The 20,346-nt window shown below is 53.2% G+C and overlaps 3 protein-coding genes and 1 long non-coding RNA gene across 10 annotated transcripts in view; 3 read left to right on the plus strand and 1 right to left on the minus strand.

The window, feature by feature from the left end:
- The window catches only part of LOC146757144 (receptor-type tyrosine-protein phosphatase T-like), an 88,679-nt gene extending 78,496 nt beyond the window's left edge, over window positions 1–10,183 (minus strand). For 6 of the 7 annotated variants that reach the window (XM_085523484.1, XM_085523487.1, XM_085523485.1 and 3 more), the window contains exons 1-2: window positions 9,914–10,181; window positions 7,710–9,029 (exon numbers count right to left, since the gene is read on the minus strand). The gene's annotated coding sequence lies outside the window, so the exon portion shown is untranslated. Of the gene's footprint in view, window positions 1–7,709; window positions 9,030–9,913 lie in introns of all 7 variants that reach the window. The other variant, XM_085523489.1, reaches the window with a different exon arrangement.
- On the plus strand, window positions 4,795–6,136 carry LOC146757145 (uncharacterized). Its single transcript, XM_085523327.1, is given in 4 exon segments — window positions 4,795–4,932; window positions 4,934–5,251; window positions 5,254–5,436; window positions 5,777–6,136. Coding segments are annotated over 4 exon segments (999 nt in total).
- Window positions 9,773–15,538, plus strand: LOC146757146 (uncharacterized). The gene is made up of 10 exons (XM_085523490.1): window positions 9,773–9,982; window positions 10,759–10,838; window positions 10,910–10,962; window positions 11,556–11,624; window positions 11,964–12,023; window positions 12,814–12,885; window positions 13,245–13,337; window positions 13,471–13,581; window positions 13,889–14,036; window positions 14,326–15,538. The coding sequence occupies exons 3-10, from the start codon at window positions 10,926–10,928 to the stop codon at window positions 14,546–14,548; spliced, it is 813 nt and encodes a 270-aa protein (XP_085379616.1). The 5' UTR covers window positions 9,773–9,982; window positions 10,759–10,838; window positions 10,910–10,925; the 3' UTR covers window positions 14,549–15,538.
- A 2,351-nt stretch (window positions 15,539–17,889) lies between these two features.
- LOC146757147 (uncharacterized) lies at window positions 17,890–20,008 on the plus strand. Its single transcript, XR_014937115.1, has 3 exons — window positions 17,890–18,447; window positions 18,834–19,028; window positions 19,409–20,008. It is a non-coding gene; the product is annotated as an uncharacterized LOC146757147 (long non-coding RNA).
- The last annotated feature ends 338 nt before the right edge of the window (window positions 20,009–20,346 follow it).

Genomic DNA, 20,346 nt, shown 5'->3' on the forward strand with positions numbered 1-20,346 from the left:
AGGCTGTCACAGCCGGAGGGAGGCCATGCTGTGCGGACCCATGCCTGGTCCTGGTTCTGAAACACGACTGGCGTCAATGTTTGGGGCACCACTGAAAGTTACAGCACTAATGAACAAGTTAGTTAGTCATGCCCTAAGGGCTGGGGCAAAGCTCATTTGTCCACTTCAAGATCTTTATACTGTAAAGGGTTGTTTTTTTTTTCCGGGTGAATGAAGCCTCTTGCACTTGCCATTTCTTACTGCATACCAAAGAAAGAACTGAAATGGAAAAAAAAGCAGTGTGTTTTGTTTTCAGCAACTATGGCTTGATTCTTTGCTGCCATGGCTTTAACAACAAGGCTAGAAGGAAGTAGATGAGCATTCATGCGTGAAAAAAAGCCTATGTTTTTAACAGAATTAGGCAGCTGAGCTCATTTCCACCCCATTAGGATCAGTCTATGAGACAGTGCTGCCAATGAAAGCGCGAGAGATTAGTTTTCCCCTCACTAGCTTAAGCAATGCTCTGGGCACCAAATAAAGATCACAACACTTTTGGGGGGATACTGCAAAGCTTGTGCAGGGAACTGGTCCAGATCCTGCCTTTCCATTTCTCAGCAAAGCATCTTCCACAAAAATGTGCCACTGTGCCCTGGCTGAGTTCATTTGGAAATGGAAAGAGGAGAAAGGATGTTGATGCTGACTGGAAATCCATTTGCTGGAAGCGCATTAAGGAAGTGAAGTTTCTAAGAGAAGATCTGCTCATCTGTCAGTGAAACACGGCAAGAAGTGCTGCCACAGGTTGGCACCACAGCTCTGCGTGTCCTAACAGCATTTACAGCGAGACACTTTTTGTTCAATTCATGTAGCCTTGAATTAATAAAAAGAAAATGCCATGTTCCTAATTTCTGTTTCTTCTAATATTCCTTCCTAAAACAAGCGCTGAAGAAGTCACTTTGATGCTTGGTTATCTTCCAGCTGTTAATGATTTCCCTCTGTTCAGAGCAGAGGGCCATAAAGAAGGGCAGAGAAAAAAATAGTTACTGCTTTATTATTAAAATAATAATATTCCTACTGGGTATGTGTTAGCATTTGCTCCCTCAATGGTTGTGATTTATCTCAAGCAGGAGTATTAGAAATGTCAGGGATTTCCAACTGGCACCCACTCAGCTCCTCTCTCTCTAGACTTACAGATACAACCACTTTCTCTTCCCTCTTAATCTTCAGAAAATCTCCTGTGAAACTCAATATCCAAGAGCATTTCAGCTACAAAGTGAAGCAATCATTTGTTGGGACCAGATGGAATTAGGGTTGCTCGTACAATGTGAATGTTGTATTAAACATGCATACGCACTGTGCCCATGGTCCTCAAGGGATTTTTAAGCATCTATGGTAGCAGGGGACACGGAAAGAGCCAACCCAGCCCCTTCAGTACACAGCTGTAGCCTGATCCCTGTCAGCTGCTGGGTCTTGGTCTTTGGCCTTGCTCCCACACGCCACCTTCACCCCTAAAGCCATCCCAGCCCAACACAACTCCTCAGCTCAGAGATCAGATCTGACATATTTCTCCTCCAGACGGCCTGAGCACAGCAGGGAAACCATTCCCTCCACAGGTGTAAGGATCCTCTCCCTTCTAATCCAGGACCCAACTTTGGACACGCTAAGAGAAACCCAGCCCAATTGGAGTCTTCCCACAAATCAGAGTGAACAGTTAGCTTGAGAGATGCTTCAGCTTCCTAATCCAGGAGATACAGGCTTAAGCTCAAAAACTGCATGAGCATAAAATGTCATGCAGCCCAACACAGTGGAACTGCATATTCAAAACTGATGTTCAGCTGGTTTTCGTATCAGGACTGAAAGATCCTGGATTCCTTTTTTTTCTGAGTCAATCAAAGCATCCCACACCAAAGTAAGGGGCACTTGTGCAATATTTACTATATATGCGGATTCTTGATTTAAACAAATTAAGAATAATAGTGTAGAAAATACAAAATCCAAGATCACTGTAAAATGCCTCAGAGAAAAGGACTACAAAGGGCCCTGATTCCTTTGCACATCAGTCAGGACTAGAAAATCCTCAGCACAGCAAGCTTGCCTAACAACTGCTTACATTCATTACCACTCCATCTGATGGGAGCACCAACCCTTCGCCTTATTACACTTCCCCAAGGAACACAAAAACAGAAAGACAGTGACCAGCTCTCAGCTCTAAATTAAAGCTGAGGAGATCAATCCAAGGGATGCAAAAGGCTGTTCTTGTTCTGTGATGCTGAGTGTACCTGCCTTATTCGTTGTGTGCGTGTACTCAAACGCAGATACCTCCAGCTGTATTAAACAGTACACAACCACCTAATGGAAACCTAACAGCTTGGGGAAGTGTGAGGTACCAGTACACTCATCAAAATCAAATTCTCCTGTGAGAGCAGTTTATCGATTTGTGTATTTTACTCTCTCTGGGATTACTGTTCAATTACTTTTATCCTCTGAGATGAAAGCGGCACAATGGAACATCAAAAACAGATGAAAAAAAGAGAAAAGTTGCATGTTTCAATTTTTTTCCTTTAAATCTGCATCATATCCATTACACATCTGATTTTCAAGGGAGCCCTCTGAGAGCAAGGAGGGTAACTATTAGATATACAGCTCTCATCTGCATTTTCTCTCATTATTCTGGAAAGGGCCAGCATCTCTTCTATAGATCATGTTGTTTGTCCTTGTGCAAACAGCAGCCTGCACAGACAGTGACCGCAGCTCCCTCCTTCAGGTGAGCTGCTTGCTAATGGTTGATGTGATCAGTAGTTCATCACCACCTTCATGCTCAAACACAAACAGCACAGAACTCCCACTGACAACCTGCAGTACCATTCAAGAGCTTAAAGCTTTGGTGCTGGTGAAGACATCAGGAAAACGACATTTTGCTGGTCTGCACTCATTCTTCTCTAAAAGCTTTTCAACTTCTGTTTGCACTAAAAAAAAAAAAAACATCTTTATACTGTAAAAGCTTTTATTTTCTGTGGGACACTGGCTTATGCCATGTGAGTTTACCACACACATCACAACCAACGCAACAAATGCAATCAGGACCTCATTCCCCTGTTTGAGGGAACTGAACAAGGAATTAAATGGTGCTCCTTTCCATGTGCATGAAAAGAGAGCTTTGCTCTGCACTTGTTAGATGTGAAACTGGCTGAACATCCTCAAATACCAAAAGCAACATACTCCGAAGTGAAAAATCCACATGAATTACACAGCTTAGTGACCTAGCAGCTTGATTTTTACTGAAGTTGAGCTACTCATCTACTCTGGCACTGGTTCTGTCTTTCTGCAACAGGCCGTTGTAAAATGAAGTCACTGCAAAGCTATTTCAGAGAAGGTTGGATTATAAAGCACACTGGTTTTCTTTTAGTGATGCAATTACAAGGAGAATGTAGTCATGAATACCACTGAACTTTAAAATATTGTTTCTAGGAGCAATAGGTTTTACCCAAAGAGATATTAGTGCTCCACCTCCACATTAAAAAAATCACTTGAAAACTTGCAGCAACACATTTACAGTCCATTAGTATGCATTTTCAAATGCCATGCCTCCAATGCAACAGTCAAAACTCAGAATCAATCAGCCAAAGGGAATTATTCTACTCAGAAGTTATGTGAAAAGAAAGTAGCAGAAAGCAGTAAAGCATAGAATAACTTTACACTGTAACTTACACACCTACATAGACTTGCTGGTAAAATAAGCAGCAACACACTCTGCACTAGGGAAGTGTCCATCCTCATCAAGTAGAAGACCAATGCTACCAATGGTCCTTTTCCCATCAATATATTTTAAAAAGCCGTTTTTCTAGTTCCCCACACCACTGACCAGCTTCAGTTCTGAGGTCTGATCACCTAAATGTTCTCCCTGCAATGGCAAACAACATCTCTGTAATCCTCCCACACTCACAGAATCACAGAATAGACCAGGTTGGAAGGGACCTCAAGGATCACGAAGCTCCAACTCCCCCACCACAAGCAGGGCCACCAACCTCCACATTTAATACCAGCCCAGGCTGCCCAGGGCCCCATCCAACCTGGCCTTGAACATCTCCAGGGATGAACAAGGCATAAACCTCAATGTTTAAAAGCAACAAATCTACAAGCACCATTCCTCATTGGTTCCCCTAGAACCTGTACCAAGAAATTACCATCAAACCATTTTTAGGACTCTCCTGGACCTGTTTTATACCAGCTGTGTGGTATTCACACTTAACGTCTGGCAAGTTGAAGTCACCATAAGGACAAGAGCACCTGATGCACAGGTACCTCTCAGGTCCTTAAAGAATACATCATCAGTGTCATCATCCCAGGCTGGTGGCCTATGGTAGATGACACTTCACTTCCTCTCCCACAACTGCCCTGCCTGTCGCTGATGAAGGGCCAGTAACTGTCCATCAGGACACAACAGGCACAGGGCTCTTCCCAACACATTTTGCTAATGCCAATGATACTGCAGCTATGGGACAGTGCCAAGACTTCCAGCTGCTCTACCTACTTCCACCTACTGTGTGCATTGGTGTATAAACATTTCAAGTGTGCTTCACTGTACCCTATAACTCATGGAAACGTCGCAAGGATCTCAGTAACACACAATCCCCAAAACTCTGCAGTCTTCTCCCACAGTTTATCACCAGTGAGCCTGGTTTTATTTCTTTTCACACTTAAAATCATATGCACCCTTCGTCCTCCTTCAAAACCAGCACCATTGCCTCCCCACGCCCAACACAGCCATGTTTTGGTCACCATGGGACATTCTAACGGTCACACTGCCATGGCTTTCTGATGTCACAAACCACCTCCCTGACAACCGCTATAAATACAGGGACCCTGACAACAGAACATCAGTCCATAGTAGACTCGCGACTTGTTGGCACCCTTGTGGGACAAGGAGCAATTTACAAATTCCCTTTCTACCTTTTTTGTTGTCCCTCGTGGAGGAGGATGGATCCTCCTCCACCAAAGAAGCGGCGGCTTCAGGGGAGCAGCAGCAAACCTGAGCCGATGGATGTCGATCCACCTGAGAGCAGCGTCGAGCCCATGGAGGTGGACATCCCTCTGGAGGAGGAACCCATGGAGGTGGATCCACCTCCATCGAGGCAGGGCAGGCACCACAACATCGTGTCTGCCTGGCGACGCTGCTACCTCCATCGGCGGCACACCAGGGGCTCTCCATTTCCATCTTGGCGTTGAAATGGCACCATCCGCCAGAGAGCCCCTGCGCCAGCTGCTGCTCCCTGCCGCCCTTTCTTCCCCGTCCTCCATCCTCAGCCTTCCCCAAGACCTCTCACCTCTTCTTCCCCTAACTCTGAGGAGACGGGAAGGACTGGCACTGCTGTCCTAGAAGCTGCTGCACCGGGACAAGACAAGGAGTCCAACAGATGGCTTTCAGCTTCCTGCAGCCTCCAGCTGAGCCCTGACAAGAGGGCAGGACTGGGACTGGTGTCCTCTCAGCTGCTGCACCACCACAGCACGAGGAGTCCAGCGGACGGCCCCGAGCTCCCTGCGGCCTCCAGGCGCTGGCACAGAAGCTACAGAGGCGGCTGTTCCTTTGGAGAAGCAGAGGACTTGGCTTTGGACGGGAAGAAGGGCTCGAGTGCAGCATGAAGGTCCACCGCAGTTGCTCCACTGGGACTTTTGTTTCAACACTGGGCCACAACCGATTTAAAAGGACAACACAAAGTAATAACAATAAAAACCTGAGCAATTCTTAAAAAAGCAAAACCAGTCTGTGCCTCTCCATGTGGGTACTTGAGGGTCTGTCCAGGCACGGCCTGTGCTCGGTGCTGGGCCCAGAAGGCCCAGGGGGGACAAGGGCGGTGATGATCTCCCGGCACGGCCCCCACTCTCTTCACACCGAACCGAACCTTCCCCCCCAGAAGCGACCCTCCCCCCCCCGGCTGTTCCCGAACAGCACGTTGCTGAGCCAGAACCCAAAGAGGAGAGGCTGGATGCCAGGAGTGTCTGGTGGCCATTTTCAATTGGCGCCTTGGCGTCTTCCTTCTTCCACCAGCCTGCACAGAAGCCCATAAAAACCAGCTGGGGTCCTGCTGTTCCACCTGGAGTACCACGAGTCCATGGGGCCGGATGGGATCCATCCATGAGTGCTGGGGGAGGTGACAGCTGAGGCTATTGGTGTCTGTTGGTCTGCACTGACTTCAGCAAAGCCTTCCACACCATCCGCCATGGGTTTCTCCTGCGGAAGCTGCAGCCCATTTGGGGGCACTTATGGAATCATTTTACGGTCATTTGGGGGGACTTGGGGGGATTTCGGATCATTTGGGGTCATTGGCATGCATTGGTGCACTCTGTGCTGGGTGAGGAACTGGCTGGGGGATGGGCCCAGACAGTGGTGGTTGAATGGAGCAAGAGCCAGCCAGCAAACAGCCATCAGATAACAGCAAGTGGGGGCATGGATTGATCTGCTATGGGGTAGTGAGGGTCTTATTGCTCCCTATAATTCACAAAGGGAGGCTGTGGTGAGCTGGGGGTCGGTCATTGGGAGTACACTGGGGTGATGTCGGGAGTGATGCTGTTGGGGTGACATTGGGGTGACGTAGGGATGACATTGGGGTGACATTGGGGTGGTATTGGGGTGACCTTGGGGCTGTGTTGGGGTGACACTGGTGTGATGCTGTTGGGATAACGTTGGAGTAATGTTGGGGAGCGATGTTAGGAGCGATGTTGGGGTATCACTGGGGTTGCTATCAGGGAGGGAGGGATGTTTTTGTTGCTGGGGGGCGACGCTGGGGGGTCATGTTGGGGTTATGTTGGAGTTATGTTGGGGTATCCCTTAGGGGGCGACATCGCTGGGGTGGCGATGGGGGGTCAGTTTGGAGTGACACCGGGGTGCAGTTCCGCTCTTTGGCCACGCGGTGGCAGCAGAGAGCTCTCCGCTCTCTTGACCACAACGAAACGAAGTCGGGTCAGCAGAACCGGACCGGAACCGCGCATCCGAATCCTTACGGAACACAAAACTCAACACTCCAATCTGCATCGTTACCATTTACAGAGAAAACCTCATGAGAAACACCCCTCCTTTCCCCACCCCCCAGAACCGACCCAGACCCATAGATACCTTCCCGAACCACCCGTGTGCTGCCCTCAAGCCTCCCCCCTCAATAGGCGACCCAAAGGCACCAGAGCCCCCCAGCGCTGACACCGCACGTCCACTCCCCCCTCCCTCCCCCAAATTAGGGCCAGACCGCGGGGGGGGCAACGAGGCGGCCGCCACCCACCCCCCATCTCCGTCCCCTTCATCCAACACGAAGGGGGTGATGGCGGCGGGGGGTTCGAGCCCCTTCCCACACCAACCGGCTTTCGGGTCCCCCCCCAGCGTTTCCCACATGGCGTCGAACATGCGGCGTCGCCTGGAGGCGTCCCAAGGGGCGGGGGGAGACGGCCAATGGTCGCAATTGAGCCGCTACGGGTAAAGGAAGGGGGGGCAAAGAGGAGACGGAGACAAGTGGAGGCGATGAGGGGGGGTCGCGTCGTCGGGCTCCAAACGGAGGCAAAGCCGTAACCCCCCCTCCCCGGGGCTCCCCATCGTGCCAAAGCCCTCCTGTAACCACGGGGATCCCGGGGGGCACCGAATGGGGGGGGGAGCAGCGGGAAGAGGGGGGGGTCGGGGAGGTGATGGAGGCGGAAAGAAGGGGGGACAGAGCGGAGGCTGAGAGCCGACCCCCCCCTTCCGTGCTTACCCGAGGGGGGGGAAGGCGGAGCAGGGGGGCGGCCAACACGGTGCCCAGCTTGGGGGGACCCAAAGCGGAAGTCGTGAAGCGCAGCCCGGTCGCCGACGTCGATGTCGCCCCCGCCCGACGCTGTGTGGGCTTAACGGAGGAGCTCCGTGGGGCAGCAGGGGGGCGGCAGCGCTCAGCACCCCCTGCCTCAAAGCGGCGCCCAGAGCCCCCCCCAACTCCCCGCACCCTCCCCCCCGCAGCCTCTAAGATCTGGGGGGCGAAATGGGGACAGCGCAGCAGCAAAGAGGTGGCGGCTGTGACCAACTCGACGGGGGGGGGGGTCCCGCTGCCCCCCAAGTGTTTAGATAAGGCCACCAGAGCCCGGCAGAAAACACCGGGAGGACCCCCCCGAGCTGCCAACCCCACCACCAAAGCCCGGAGCCAACAACTGCCCCGCTGACCTTCATCCCCTCCCCCGGAACAAGCAGAGGCTGCCAGCTCTAAGTGGGGCAGGAGAAGCTCGGGGGGGTCGGAGAACGTGGGGAAGAGGCTGGCGGCAAAATGGGGGGGTAAGGGGGGCGAGGGGAGGGTCCCGAGGCAGAGGAGGAAGAAGAGGCGCAGGGAGGGGGGCAGAGCTGGGTGCTGGGCTAAGGAAGCCAAGTGGTGTTGGAAGGACGCAGGGATGGGGCAAAGACCCCCCCGGGACCCCCAGAGAGCAGCATGGAGCAATGCCAGCTCCGCAGTGGGCAGCAGTTGGGTTAGAATAGGGGAAGAGCTCGGGGGGGCTTCTTGGAGTCCCTCAGCACCCACAGCAGCTGGGCCTGGGCTGCGGAGTCAGGAGGAAGGAGTGGGCAAGGAGGTGGCGTGGAAGTGGGGGGATGGGATCCACCAAGGGGCTGCTACGGGGGTCCCCCCTGGGATCCTGAGGTGCTCCATCATTGGGAGCCCTGGAAGTGGTGCCATGGGGGGGTCCTTGGGGTCTGGATCCCACAGTGCTGTGCCAAGGGGATCCTTGGGATCCAGCAGTGCTTTGCCAAGGGGTCCTTTGGGATCCAGCAGTGTGATGCGGAGGAGATCCGCAGCATCCAGTGATGTGACAACACCGGGACCCCTGGGGTCTGTAAGGGCTGCATGGCAGGGAGGTGCATTAGAAGGGGAAGGAGAGCACTGGGATCCAGAGGAGCTCAGCCCCACGGTGACACGAGGCTGCCCAGGGCTGTTGGGACCCAGTGGATCACAGTGTGAGGCCGGGATCTGGCAGCAGGTTGTGGAAGGAGCCACCTGCAGACATAGGAGAAGCTCCAGGATCTGGTCCATCAGCACGGCAGGATTCAACAGGATCTGATGAGAAAGAAAAGAGATGGGGGGTGAGATCCTCCATCCATACAAAGGTCCCCTGGATTCCCCCCACCCCCATAATGAGATTCCAATGGATCCCTTGATCCCTTCCAGTACCAAGGTGATGATCCCTGGGATTCCATCACCCAAATTCAGCCCCCAGACCCTCCCCAGTAACAATGCAGAGCCCTCCCCCCCACCCCCCCCCATAAGATTCATCCCCCCCAAAGCTTCTCGCCTTCCACCAGCAGCAGCACCAGGGGCTGAATGGCAGAGGCTACAGCCAAGCGACCCAGCAGGGACCTCCGAGCCCCACAAGGCAACATCCTGGGGGGGTCCCCCGGCCCCTCAGCAGCTCCCGCAGACACTCAGCTGCTGCCGCCGGGCCCCCCCCTGCTTCACCCCCTCGGCTTCCTGCAGCAGGAGGGTCACAAAGGGGGCAACGACACCCACGGACCCCCCCGTGCCGGTGGCCAATAGGACGGTGACGGTGGCCAGAAGGAGCAGAGCCCGGGGGTGACCCGGAGGGTTGTGGGGCAGAGTCAGCAGCTCCAGTAGAGCCTCGTATACCGCCGGGACCCCCCCGGGACCCCGCATGCTTCACGGGGGTACTCGAGCAGCAGCAGCAGCAGCTCCACCTGTAGGGGGGGGGACACACAGCCCTCCGTGGAGACACAGCTGACACCCCCCCCCCTCCCCGGGATCGCCTTCCTCCGGCTCTGTAGGCCGTAGGAACCAAAGCGAGGGCGAACGGCAGTGAAGCGGATCGCGTTTCCCAGGGGGACCCATTTCCGCAGAGCACGCGTTCCCTCCGGGGGAGCGGATTACGGCACGGACCCATTGCGGATAATGGTGGGAAGGGGGAGTGGAAACCGGAGCGGCCTCACCTGGTGGCGTGGGGCGGAGGGGGGGGAACGGCGGAGGGAGCGGAGCGAAGCGCCGGGGGAGCGGAAGAGGTTTGTGGGCTGAGGGCCGCCAACAGCCGCCCCCAAGGCCCCAACATGGCGCTGCGGGCCGCACCCGAAGTGGATTACCCCGCCCCCTCGGTGCCCTATGGCTCCTATAGGGCCGATACAGCCCTTCGCAGCCTCCCTATGTCTGCCCTATAGCCCCCACAGAGCCCCCTTCAGCCCGCCCGTAGATCCCTCGTGTCCCTCATAGAGTTTCTACAGCCCCATAGAGCCCGCAGAGCTCCTATGGAACCTATACAGCTCCCTCTGTAGGCTCCTATAGAGCCCCCATATCCCCTCGGAGCCCCCTGTAGCCCCTGTGGGAACCTGAACAGTGAAGCAAGAAGCAGAGGCTCTGCTGGAATTTAGAACAAAGGGGAGCTAGAAGGGGGATAGTTAAAGGTAGTTTACAGAAAATGATTTAGTTAGTTAGAATAGCAAGGAATGGAGACAGTGGGTCTGGGAGAGCAGGAAGGATGCAGATAAAGAGTGAGAACTCCCTGAGACCTGTCCAGAAAGGGATTAGAGGTTGTAAATATCAGAAGAGGAGTTGCATCTCCCTGACAAGATGGGCGATAACAAGAGGGGGTCTGTATGATAAAGAATTATTGAATATGTATCAGAATTACGGGAAATCATTGACTATGCATAAGGTGTACCTATATCTGTATCACAGTTTTACAAGTCGGTGTGCAAGTTTGGAGGAGCTATCCCCCTTGCACCCGGCGCTGCGCAACGCTGGAATAAACATACCTGCTTTATAACCCATCTCTGCATTATAGAGTTTGATTCCACAGCTCAATAGGACCAGATGGAATGGCTTCAAGCTGCGACAGGGGAGATTCAGGCTGGACACCAGGAGGTATTACTGGTCAGAAAGGGTGGCCAGGCACTGGAATGGACACTGAATCGATTTTCTTTATCTTTTGACAGTGTCTCTGGGTCTTTAATGTCCCTTCTCCCTCTGTGGCGAGCAGCAGGAGCAGGTGGGTGGGCAGAGATGGGGTAAAAAATAAGCGGAACTGAGGGTGAGAAGCCCAGGTTCTGGTTGCAGTGGCTCTGTGCCGTGTTGCCCTAGGGCTGCCTTCGATTGGGGGGGGAGGGGTACTGGACAGGGGGGACAGGCAGCACCACAGGAGCTGGGCAAGGGCATGAGGAAGCCCTGTGCTCCCACGGCTCTGCCGCCGGCTGGCTGGAGCATGCTCTTCATCCTGGGGGTGTCCTAGGGGAGAACTCGGAAGATGTGTGCTGGGAAAAGCATGAGCATTTCTGCTCCAGCTGCCTGATGCTCCCCATAGAAAAATCCTGGTTCCCAACAGAGACCCCCAGCTGTAGCCCAGATGGGTTCAGGCACCTTTTCTTTGTATGCTCTTCCACGCGGTCCCGGAGGGGTGCTGCACATGGCAAGGAGGGAGCAATTTTAAAGCTGCTGAGTGCCAGGCTCCAGGTCACCCTGGCCAGTCTATATCTTTGGCAATCAAGGCCTGAGTCTCCCATCCTGTTACCTGGCCCCTTCCCTGTCACTAAGGGAGAGGAAGATCACAGCATGCAATGGGAACATCCCTCTTCTTTCTTGTAGATGATGACATTGGTACTCCTTCAGATGACCCGAAGGAGACTGCTTTTGTGCCTCAGGGGAAACTCCGAGGTAAGTTGTGAGTGTCTGTTTCCTTGGAAGTCGAAAAATTAGTGCTGTAATAGCTTATTTGGGTATGTAAGGACCTCCAAAGGTCTTTCAAGTCTCTTTGTGCTTTGAAGGTCGTACACAGATCAGTCATTAGTATTTTTTTTACTTGGAGAATTGTAACATTTCAGTGAGAAGGCGGCCCTTGCCAGTCTTTGCTCCTATTCCTTTGCTGTTTGGGCCATGTCATTCCCTGACCTGCAGCCAGTCCTCACAGGTCACTGCAGGAAAAAAAAACAAAGCAGACCCCAGTGCGCAGTGGAAGCTCTCCTCACCTGTGTCTGATCACTCTTGTGCCTGCAGGCCCCTTTGGTGCATTTCCAGAGCAAAGTCGTGTCCCTGAGCCTGGGGTGGATGCCAGAGGTAAGTCACCAGTCTTCATCTCATGATCTCTGCTCATATTTGGCTGTGGAAGTTCAGGAGGGGTTCATCTTTTCACTGCCTGGTGATTTCTTCTCCATGAGAAGCTTGGGTAGTCACTGTTTCTTGGGTGCTGCATGCTCCCAGCATCCCGTTGACTTTGTCTCCGTACATCAGAGATCTCCCCACTAAGAAAACCTTGAGGGGCCAAATGTTCTTCTATGCCTTCTCTGAAGATTGTTTTACTTGGCCTGGAGAGTATCTGGAAAGCTGCTGAGTGCCAGCCAACTGCCCACCTGGCCTCTCTGCAGCTTTGCAACTTTTGACCCAGGCCTGGGTGCCATGTCATCACCTGAGCCCCTTCCAGTCACTGCAGGTCCCTAAGGAAGAGAGAAATCACAGCATACCATGGCACCCAAACAGCAGCACCCTGGCACATGAGTGGCAGGCCCGGCTGCCCCCAGGCATCAACACCAGGAGATGTTTCTCATCAATGCTGTGCCTATAAGCAACGCCTTGCCAAAGCCTCAGCATAATCCAGCCTGTGAGCCTCAGGGCAATCCCAAGGGAAAGGGCCTTTAGATCTTGCCCTTCCTCTTCCACCCCCTTCCCTTCTCCAGGCAGTTCTGCACACGGTTCCTTTTTGGACTGTCACGGTGCCACTGCAGGCACCCAACAACTATTTGCCAGATGCTTCTGTGTGGCAGGGAGAGGAGAGTGCTGTGGAGCAGTGCTGTCATTCCAGTCTAAACAGGTGTCTGACAGGAGCTGCTCTGTCTGTGTTTGTTGACAGCTCCTAGTGGAGTTGAATGGCATCCAGTTTCCCATCTGAGCTCCAGGACAGAAGCCCCAGGGATTCGAATGGGTACGTCATGAGATTTTACTTCCTTTGAGAGATGCCAGCTCACAGTCCTAATGTCAGCCAGGCATGTCTGCAGGTGTGAGTGAGAATGCACACCTGTGTGTATGTGCCCTGCCCTCGCACAATGCCCTGGTCCCATTCAGTGATGCCGTTATGCGTTTAGGTAAGCTGCAGTGTGTGGTGAAAAGTTCTCATTCTTTGGTTGCAGAAGTGCCTCCAGGGAAGGCCGTGCTAAATCCTTAGTTGTGCTGGAACCCCACAGGCATCCCAGGGGTGGCTGTTGTCGTTACTGGCTTCACTGAAAAGACCCTTCAGTTTAATACCTTGTTTGTCTGAAAGTTATCTTAATGCTTTCTGTTTAGGTCCTGAGAAACAGAAAGAGACCCTGGAAACAGGAAAATATTTGCAGACACTGCCCCCTCTGCTAATGAAAATCATGAAGGACAAAGCACGTGGTAGGTGTATTTCCGTCTGTTCCCTGAAAGACTTGTGAAGCTGAATTTCTAGAAATACATGTGGAGAAACTGTACCATCTTCCTGATGAGAAGCAGTTACTTACAGTCCCACTCTCTTACCTCCTTTCTAAAGAGACAGGTGGAGCACCTATGTGCTGGCTTGCATTTCAGAACGGCAGAGTTCGCACACTGACTGTCCCCCTGAGAGTAAAAGAGGCCATGCAGACAGCAACTGTCACTCCAGGTAAGGGCTGCTCATAGTGGCTTCGTGGTTAGGGGTTGCTCCCCTCCCACTGCAGCCAGTTCCCAGGGACTTAGGAACTTTGTCCTTTTGGGAACTAGGCCACCAGAACCACATTCAGCAGATAAGGAGAGGAAACAGGACCCTCCATAGTACCTCCTGTGCACAGACCCCGCATTCCAGAGCTTGCTGTGCTTCCCCTGAGCCACCAGGCACAACAGCAGCCCGGAGCGGGATCCTTCCTGTGGTTGTTCTTGTCGACGTCACTCAAAGCAGCAGCTGGTGAAACAGATCCACATTGTTTTTCCAGGTGCGGATGGTGAGGAACATGCAAATGCCGCAGTAGATAATTTTATCAAGAAGTACTGTCTGGGATTCGGTGCAGCTATCTTCGTTACCACGCTGATGGCAATGTTTTCATGCTATCGTCTTATCCGGCAACGGAGGCAGATAAACCAGTGAGTTCTTGTTCACCCCCACCCCTACCCTGCCCCCCTCTTTACTATAGGGCTCCTGTGAGCCAGGAGGCATTTCTAGTTAAAGCAGCATAGAGAAGCCAGTTAGTTGTTGCCTAACACTGTCTGAGATTGATGCTGTCAGATGTTTTAACTGGCCGAGCCATTCCTGCTGCATGTTCTTACTGCTGGGCCTGAGACAGGCCGGGAGCTGAGGGTGACTCTACCATGCACTGTGAGGAAGGAGAGCAGGGGGTTCTCCTGTGCCCTCAGCATGTTTCTTTCTCTGCAGGCGCCTTGCTGCAGCTGCTGCAGCCGAGAATACTGCCCGCAGCACCTCGCGCTTGGAAAGATGGCTTGCTCGCCTCAACGGACAGCTTGCTTGCCTCAAGGCGCTGGACAGAAAGACAGGGCACCAACAACGACCAGCCCAGCAGCTGCAGAGCACCACCAGAGCGGCCCCTGCCAGGCCTGACGGCTGTCGGGCTCAACTGCCCCCCCTGCGGCCCCTGTAGCTCACCAGCCCAGGCTCCGTGGCCCCCGGGAAGTACATCAGGCCCAGCAGCCCCTATCCACCTTGGGCATCAACACCTCTTTCAGGGGACAGGAGGGACCCACCTGGTTTGGAAGCTTGCAGTCATTGGCTGGCACCCAAACAGCAGCACCCTGGCAGATGAGTGGCAGGCCCAGCTGCCCCCAGGCATCAACACCATCCTCCTGTCCCCCACCACCATCCTTCAGGGGTTGGCAGTGGCTCCCTCGGAGCATCACCTGGGGGCAGCCACCGCCTGGGGGAAGCTTGAGAGGCCCGTCAGCCCCCAGCACCATCTCTGCCCTCACCCTCCCCTCCACCATCCATCAGGGGATGGAAGCAACCCCAGCAGAGTATAGACCTGGGGACATCATCCAACAGACGGACGACCATTGCCTGGGGGAAGCCAACTGGCCCAGCAGCCCCCTGTCCCCCCCAGGAACTGTCACCAACTTTCCTTCACCATCCTTCAGGAGGTTGGAGCAGCCCCCGCAGGGTGTCAGTTTGAGGGCATCATCTGACACCCAGAAAACTACAGCCAGGGGAAAGCATACCAGGCCCCACAGCTCCCAGCCCCCCACAGCACCAACTCTGCCCTCCCGCTCCTCTCCACCATCCTTCAGGATGTGGGAGTGCCCCCCCCCCCCACGGGGTCAGCTTGGGGGCATCATGCAACACCTGTAAAACCTCTGCCTGGGAGAAGTATGACAGGCCCAGCAGCCCCAAGATCCCCCCAGCACCACCTCTCTTTTCATGCTCCTCTCCACCATTGGTCAGGGGGTGGGAGCATCATCACTGGTCAACACAACAGGGGGTTCTTTCTTTAACATCCTTATTACACCTTCTGAACTGAGTATAGCTTTTCTACAAAAAATCTCAGCACCACAAATGATCATATTCAAAACATCTGTAACTATATGGAATATAGATATTGTAAATTAATTCAATAAAGTTCAACAACAAAACAAAATAACCAAGAAGCTGCTTCCTTCAAAAGGCAGAGTATTCTGACGAGGAGAAAACAGCAATACTAACATCACGTCACGGCGTTGCCATCAGGGCTCAAGCTAAGGCAGCCAGCTGACCAGGGCAGAACTTGTGTTAGATGCTGCTCAGTGACAACACCCAGAACAAAGTAGCAAGGATGTGAAGTGCAGGAGACTACTTGCGCTTATCACATTCTGTCTGCTGTAACAGCACTACTCAAAGATTTCTAATCGGGCCAAGATCTTTGTGAAGCAGCAGTTTGTTCATTACTGCCATCATGGCCGCACACCCCTACTGACTGTTGGGCAGGGCTGCAGTGGAGAACGCCCTCCACACGCAGTCCTGGGCAGGCAAGGGCTGTCGGTGCACAGTGCCACACGCTCCTTGCCATCTGCACACACGTGGGCTGGCTTTGCACTGCCAGGCACATCGTCTCGCCTGGGCATTGCAGGTCCTCGCTTGGTGGTATGCAGAGACAGCGGGGCCAGCAGATGAAGTTATCTGTGTTGTGTGCAATACTTGTATGACTTGGGAGCTGACAATCCTTGTGGTTCTCTGTCCTGCTACAATTTATAGGAAGGAGAGGAGGTCCATACGTGTATGCCTGAGCATGGTTCAAATGTTGGAGGATGGACGCTATTACGATTTAGGGTGATTAGGAAGGGAAGGTGGGCAATAGAAAAGATAGGAAATAGAATCAAGGAGTCTTTATAGGAAGCAAGAGGGAGAGAGAGTCACCACCATGGATCTGGCGTGTTTTGTAGTTCAGTCATTGATCTTCAGTAGTGGTGGGTCATCAGGTCATCAGCGTTCCGCTGACGATGACTGTGACCACGGCAACAGTTTCCAATGATAGTATAAACTTACAAATAAGTCTAACGTGGTTCAGTCAGCTCTCCTTGGTGTGACAGCTCAAATCCAAAATGGTTGAGTCAGCTCTCCTTGGAATGGCAGCTTCTGGCTCTGGGATCTCATCTTCTGGGCCTTGCCAGCAGACAAGAGGGAGCAGGGATGCCCACCTGCATCCTGTTCTTCACAGGACACGATGGTATCATTCCCCAGTTTTCCCATACCAATCTGGAGCCAGATCTTCTGCCAGTAAACACTTCTGAGCACCCTCTTCTGGAGGTGAACAGCTCTGGAGGAAGGTGCTTTCAAATGTCCACAAAGTGATGTTGATTGTCACACAGTAGCACCCATCACTTGCCTCCTCCATAAATCAGTTACAGTCTTGTTGGTGAACCTGAAGACAAAAGGTCAGCGCGCTGGGACAAGCAGCCACACACCGGTATCACAGCATCACAGAATGACCCAGGTTGGAAGGGACCTCATGGATCATGAAGAACAAACCCCCCTGCCTGGCAGGGCCACCAAACATACACCTTTACTAGATCAGGTTGCCCAGGGCCCTGTCCAACCTGGCCCTGAACACCCCCAAGGACGGGGCATCCACAACCTCCCTGGGCAGCCTGTTCCAGGGCCTAACCACTCTCCTAGTAAACAACTTTCCCCCTAACATCCAACCTAAATCTTCCCTCTTTCAACTTAAATCAGTTTCCCCTTGTCCTGCTATTACCAGCCCCCTCCTCATCCTATGTGGAACACCAGTGCCATAAGTGCGGCCGCCATTTTAGAACCCTCTCCATGTCACCTTGGTCACCGCTGCCGCGCGCAACACACTCGCCTCTGAAAGCTGTGTCAAATAACAGCCATGTCGGCAGCTAAGAGGGTGAGGATAGACGTTTGCCCAGGTTCAGGCGGGAGGATGGAGCTGGGGGCCCTAGGAGTGAGAAGGAGGAGGGGGCCCGCCATGACCACCAGGCAGAGGATGGGTAAGAGAGCCATTTTCCATCGTGCCTGGACCAGCCCTGTGACCACCACCCATGTGGAGCCAATGGAGGTGGATCCACCTCCAGATGAGCCAATGGAGGTGGATCCACCTGCAGAGGAGCCCATAGAGGTGGATCCGCCTGCGGCATAGCTGGCCTGGCACCACACCACCGTGCCAGGCCCCGCACTGGCATGGTCACAGCTCCACCGTGGCTGGTCCAGGCGCTGAGCTCCTTACCCGCTGCACGGCCCCCACCCCCAGCATTAGCTGGGTGGTATTTTTGTAACATCTGTTCCTCCTTTGGGCCTATTCTGCAGCCACATTCTGTGGGCCCCCAGTCCCATCTTTACCCTGTTTGTTCCAGTCCCTGTTTCTGTAGTTGTTTTTTGGGTTTAGTTTAGTTTTAGAGTTAGGTGTAGGTTGTTGTTAGTGTTTTTGAGTTAGGCATAGGTTATTTTTCATGTTTTCGAGTTAGGCATTGCTTATTGTTCACTTTAGTGTTAAGAGTAGGTTAGGAGTAGGTTTAGTGTTAGGAGTTGGTGTTTTCCTGTTAGGAGTTTGTTCCTCTTCATTCTTTAGTGTTAGGAGTAGTTGATTGTTCCCATAGTAGAGTTAGGCATAGGTTACTGTTGGTACTGTAGGGTTAGGCGTGGGTTCCTACCAGCAGCTGGCAGCAAACAGCGCTCGCTCGCTCGGTAAGCACACGTCTGCTTTCTCCCCCGGAGCCGTGAGTGCGACTGCCATGAGAGCGGAGGTCTGATGCCATCTGCAAGGGATGGGATTTGCATCCGGTGGCTTTTCCGTTGCAGAATGTCCAGCAGCAGAGCATGAGTGGCTGTGAAATGAAGCTGGGCCTCAGGAGAGCCGTCTGGAGCTGCGTCATGAGCTTCCTGCATGGCCAGCGCAAGGTAGGTGTGCCTTACTGTAAGCGTGCGCTGAAGCAGTGTTGGTTAAGCACGGCTCATTCCTCTGTCTGCAACAGATGGGCTTTCTGCGCGCTTTATTGCTGTGGCCGGCATTGAACAGCACAGCAGCAGCGAGGCCTCGAACATGTCCACAACCAGGTACGTGAATGTGAGTAAATTTAGCTGTGTGAATGATGTTATTGTTCATATTAGTAAGGCAGTATTCACATGTGTGTGATGGTTCTCAGGGGTAGGTTTATTCTTGCCTGGTAAATTTTCCCTTCTTTGACACCCACCCGTCCTCTTGCTTCTCTTCCCCTCACCTGTAAGTGCAGCAATACTGAAGGCTGAGGGCTCTTCTCCGAGGCAGGCGCTAAAGGGCAACTGAAATGCAAGTTTGATGTCCCTCTTTCTTCTTGGGTCGGTAGCCCAAGGTGACCAAGCTTCACAGCACTTCTCTAAGTCAGCCTGGAAATGTTTCTAGCAGGAAGTAACTCCATCACAGTGCCTGAGAGTAATGATGCCTCTATTTTCCCCCCTCACAGCAGGCAGCCTCCATAAGAGAGCAGTAGAGCAGCAGGCTGTCTGTGCTATGGCTGCTGAACTGCATTTCTGGCCACCTGAGATCCCTGAGCCCATGCTAATGAAGAACATGCTGCGCTACGGACTCTTCTATGGAGCCGTTTTGCAGCTTCTCTGTGCTGGCCATCATGCTGCCAGTTTCCAGGTCCCCAAAGGCAGTAAGTGGTGCTCTCATGGGCTGGGAGAAAGGCACGGGCAACCGGCAGGGAGGGAACCATCTGTAGCTGTTGCCAGCAGCCTGGAGGTGCCAGCTCAGTCTTATCCTGTGGCTACTGCTGCACACTATGAGCTGCCAGGCAGAGGGTCCACCTGCCCGTGCAGGGACCACATTGCAGGAAAGGGCTTTAGGCTCTGGTTTGTGTGGGATTTGGGGAATGAGACAGGGGTGGAGATTCTTGTGTGCCCGACTGTCAGGAAGGCGGTTCCCAGTTCTGGCAGCCCAACGTGCCCAGCAGGGTGACTTGAGCTCCCAAAGCGAGCCGCCAACCAGTTGTTAGCTGAGAAGGTTCCCTGAGCGTTTCTGAATTGATTCTTGTAGGACTCGGAGAGTTTGGGGACTGAGACTTGGGAGAGAGTGAAGAAAGCAGAGGCAAGGCAAGCGCTGCTCAGCTGAGGAAGAAAGCCGAGAAGGAAAGCAGAAAGCAACGAGGATGGCTTGAGCGAGAAGCTACAAAGGACAGCAGAACCACCTGCAACTCTTCCTCGGAGGTGGCACCAAAGGCAGCTGACTGAACAGCCCAGTTTACCGGCACAGCCGTGCTTTCCCTGTCATGGACGGTGGAGATGATGGAAGTGAACTGGACAGGAAGGGCTTGTGCTGCGTTAGAAGGAAAGAGGGCTTCACCTGTGCAGCACTTGGTGTATGGCAAGAGCTGGAGATGCTGTGTTCCTTCAGGGTGTGTCTCTTGAGGTCCAGGGCCAGTGTAGGCTTAGGTTGAATTAGGGCTGGCTGGGACTGGAGAGGGAGGAGGTGATGTAGCCCCATGGTCAGGCTTCTCCTTGGGTCTGACTGGAGGCTGAGTGACTGATTGCTAAGCGGAAATCCTGGGCACTGGGGCTTCATTTTGGGGTGTGGGCGGGGTAATAAATAGAAGCCGAGTCCTTTTGTACGCAATAAAATTGAAGCAAACTTTCTAAACCTGGTGCTGCCTCTTTCAGTAGCTGGTCAGAACGTCCCTCGCTCGGGCTGGCAATCACAGGGCGATGAAGCGGCCGGCTTCACGTCTCTCCCTTGACATGGTGCAGGTTTTCCTACGTTTCCTTGTTGGTCTTCCCAACCTGTGGCCTTTCAGCCAACCCGTAAGTGCTGGTGACAGGCTGTGAGCATCTCCTTACTCTCTGAGGTCCGACAGAAAGAAACCAGAGGAGGGGAAGCAGCCCGGCAGGAAGAAGGGTGTCCCGTGCTCAGCCCCTTGAGTTGGCCTCTCTTCCCTGAGGGTTCTTTCAGCTTCTGATGCACCATGTGTTGCTGTTTGC

The sequence above is a fragment of the Coturnix japonica genome, chromosome 24 (assembly GCF_054131305.1).
Source record: "Coturnix japonica strain WE chromosome 24, WE-NBRP24, whole genome shotgun sequence".
Classification (NCBI taxonomy): Eukaryota; Metazoa; Chordata; class Aves; order Galliformes; family Phasianidae; genus Coturnix; species Coturnix japonica.

Bases quoted from the DNA above. Each gene is read 5' to 3' on its own strand.
- LOC146757146 (XM_085523490.1), top strand. From the start codon at position 10,926: ATGTCCCTTCTCCCTCTGTGGCGAGCAGCAGGAGCAG. The intron at 12,024-12,813 runs GTAAGTCACCAG...GTTTGTTGACAG, and splicing joins GCCTGGGGTGGATGCCAGAG to CTCCTAGTGGAGTTGAATGG. The intron at 13,582-13,888 runs GTAAGGGCTGCT...TTGTTTTTCCAG, and splicing joins GACAGCAACTGTCACTCCAG to GTGCGGATGGTGAGGAACAT.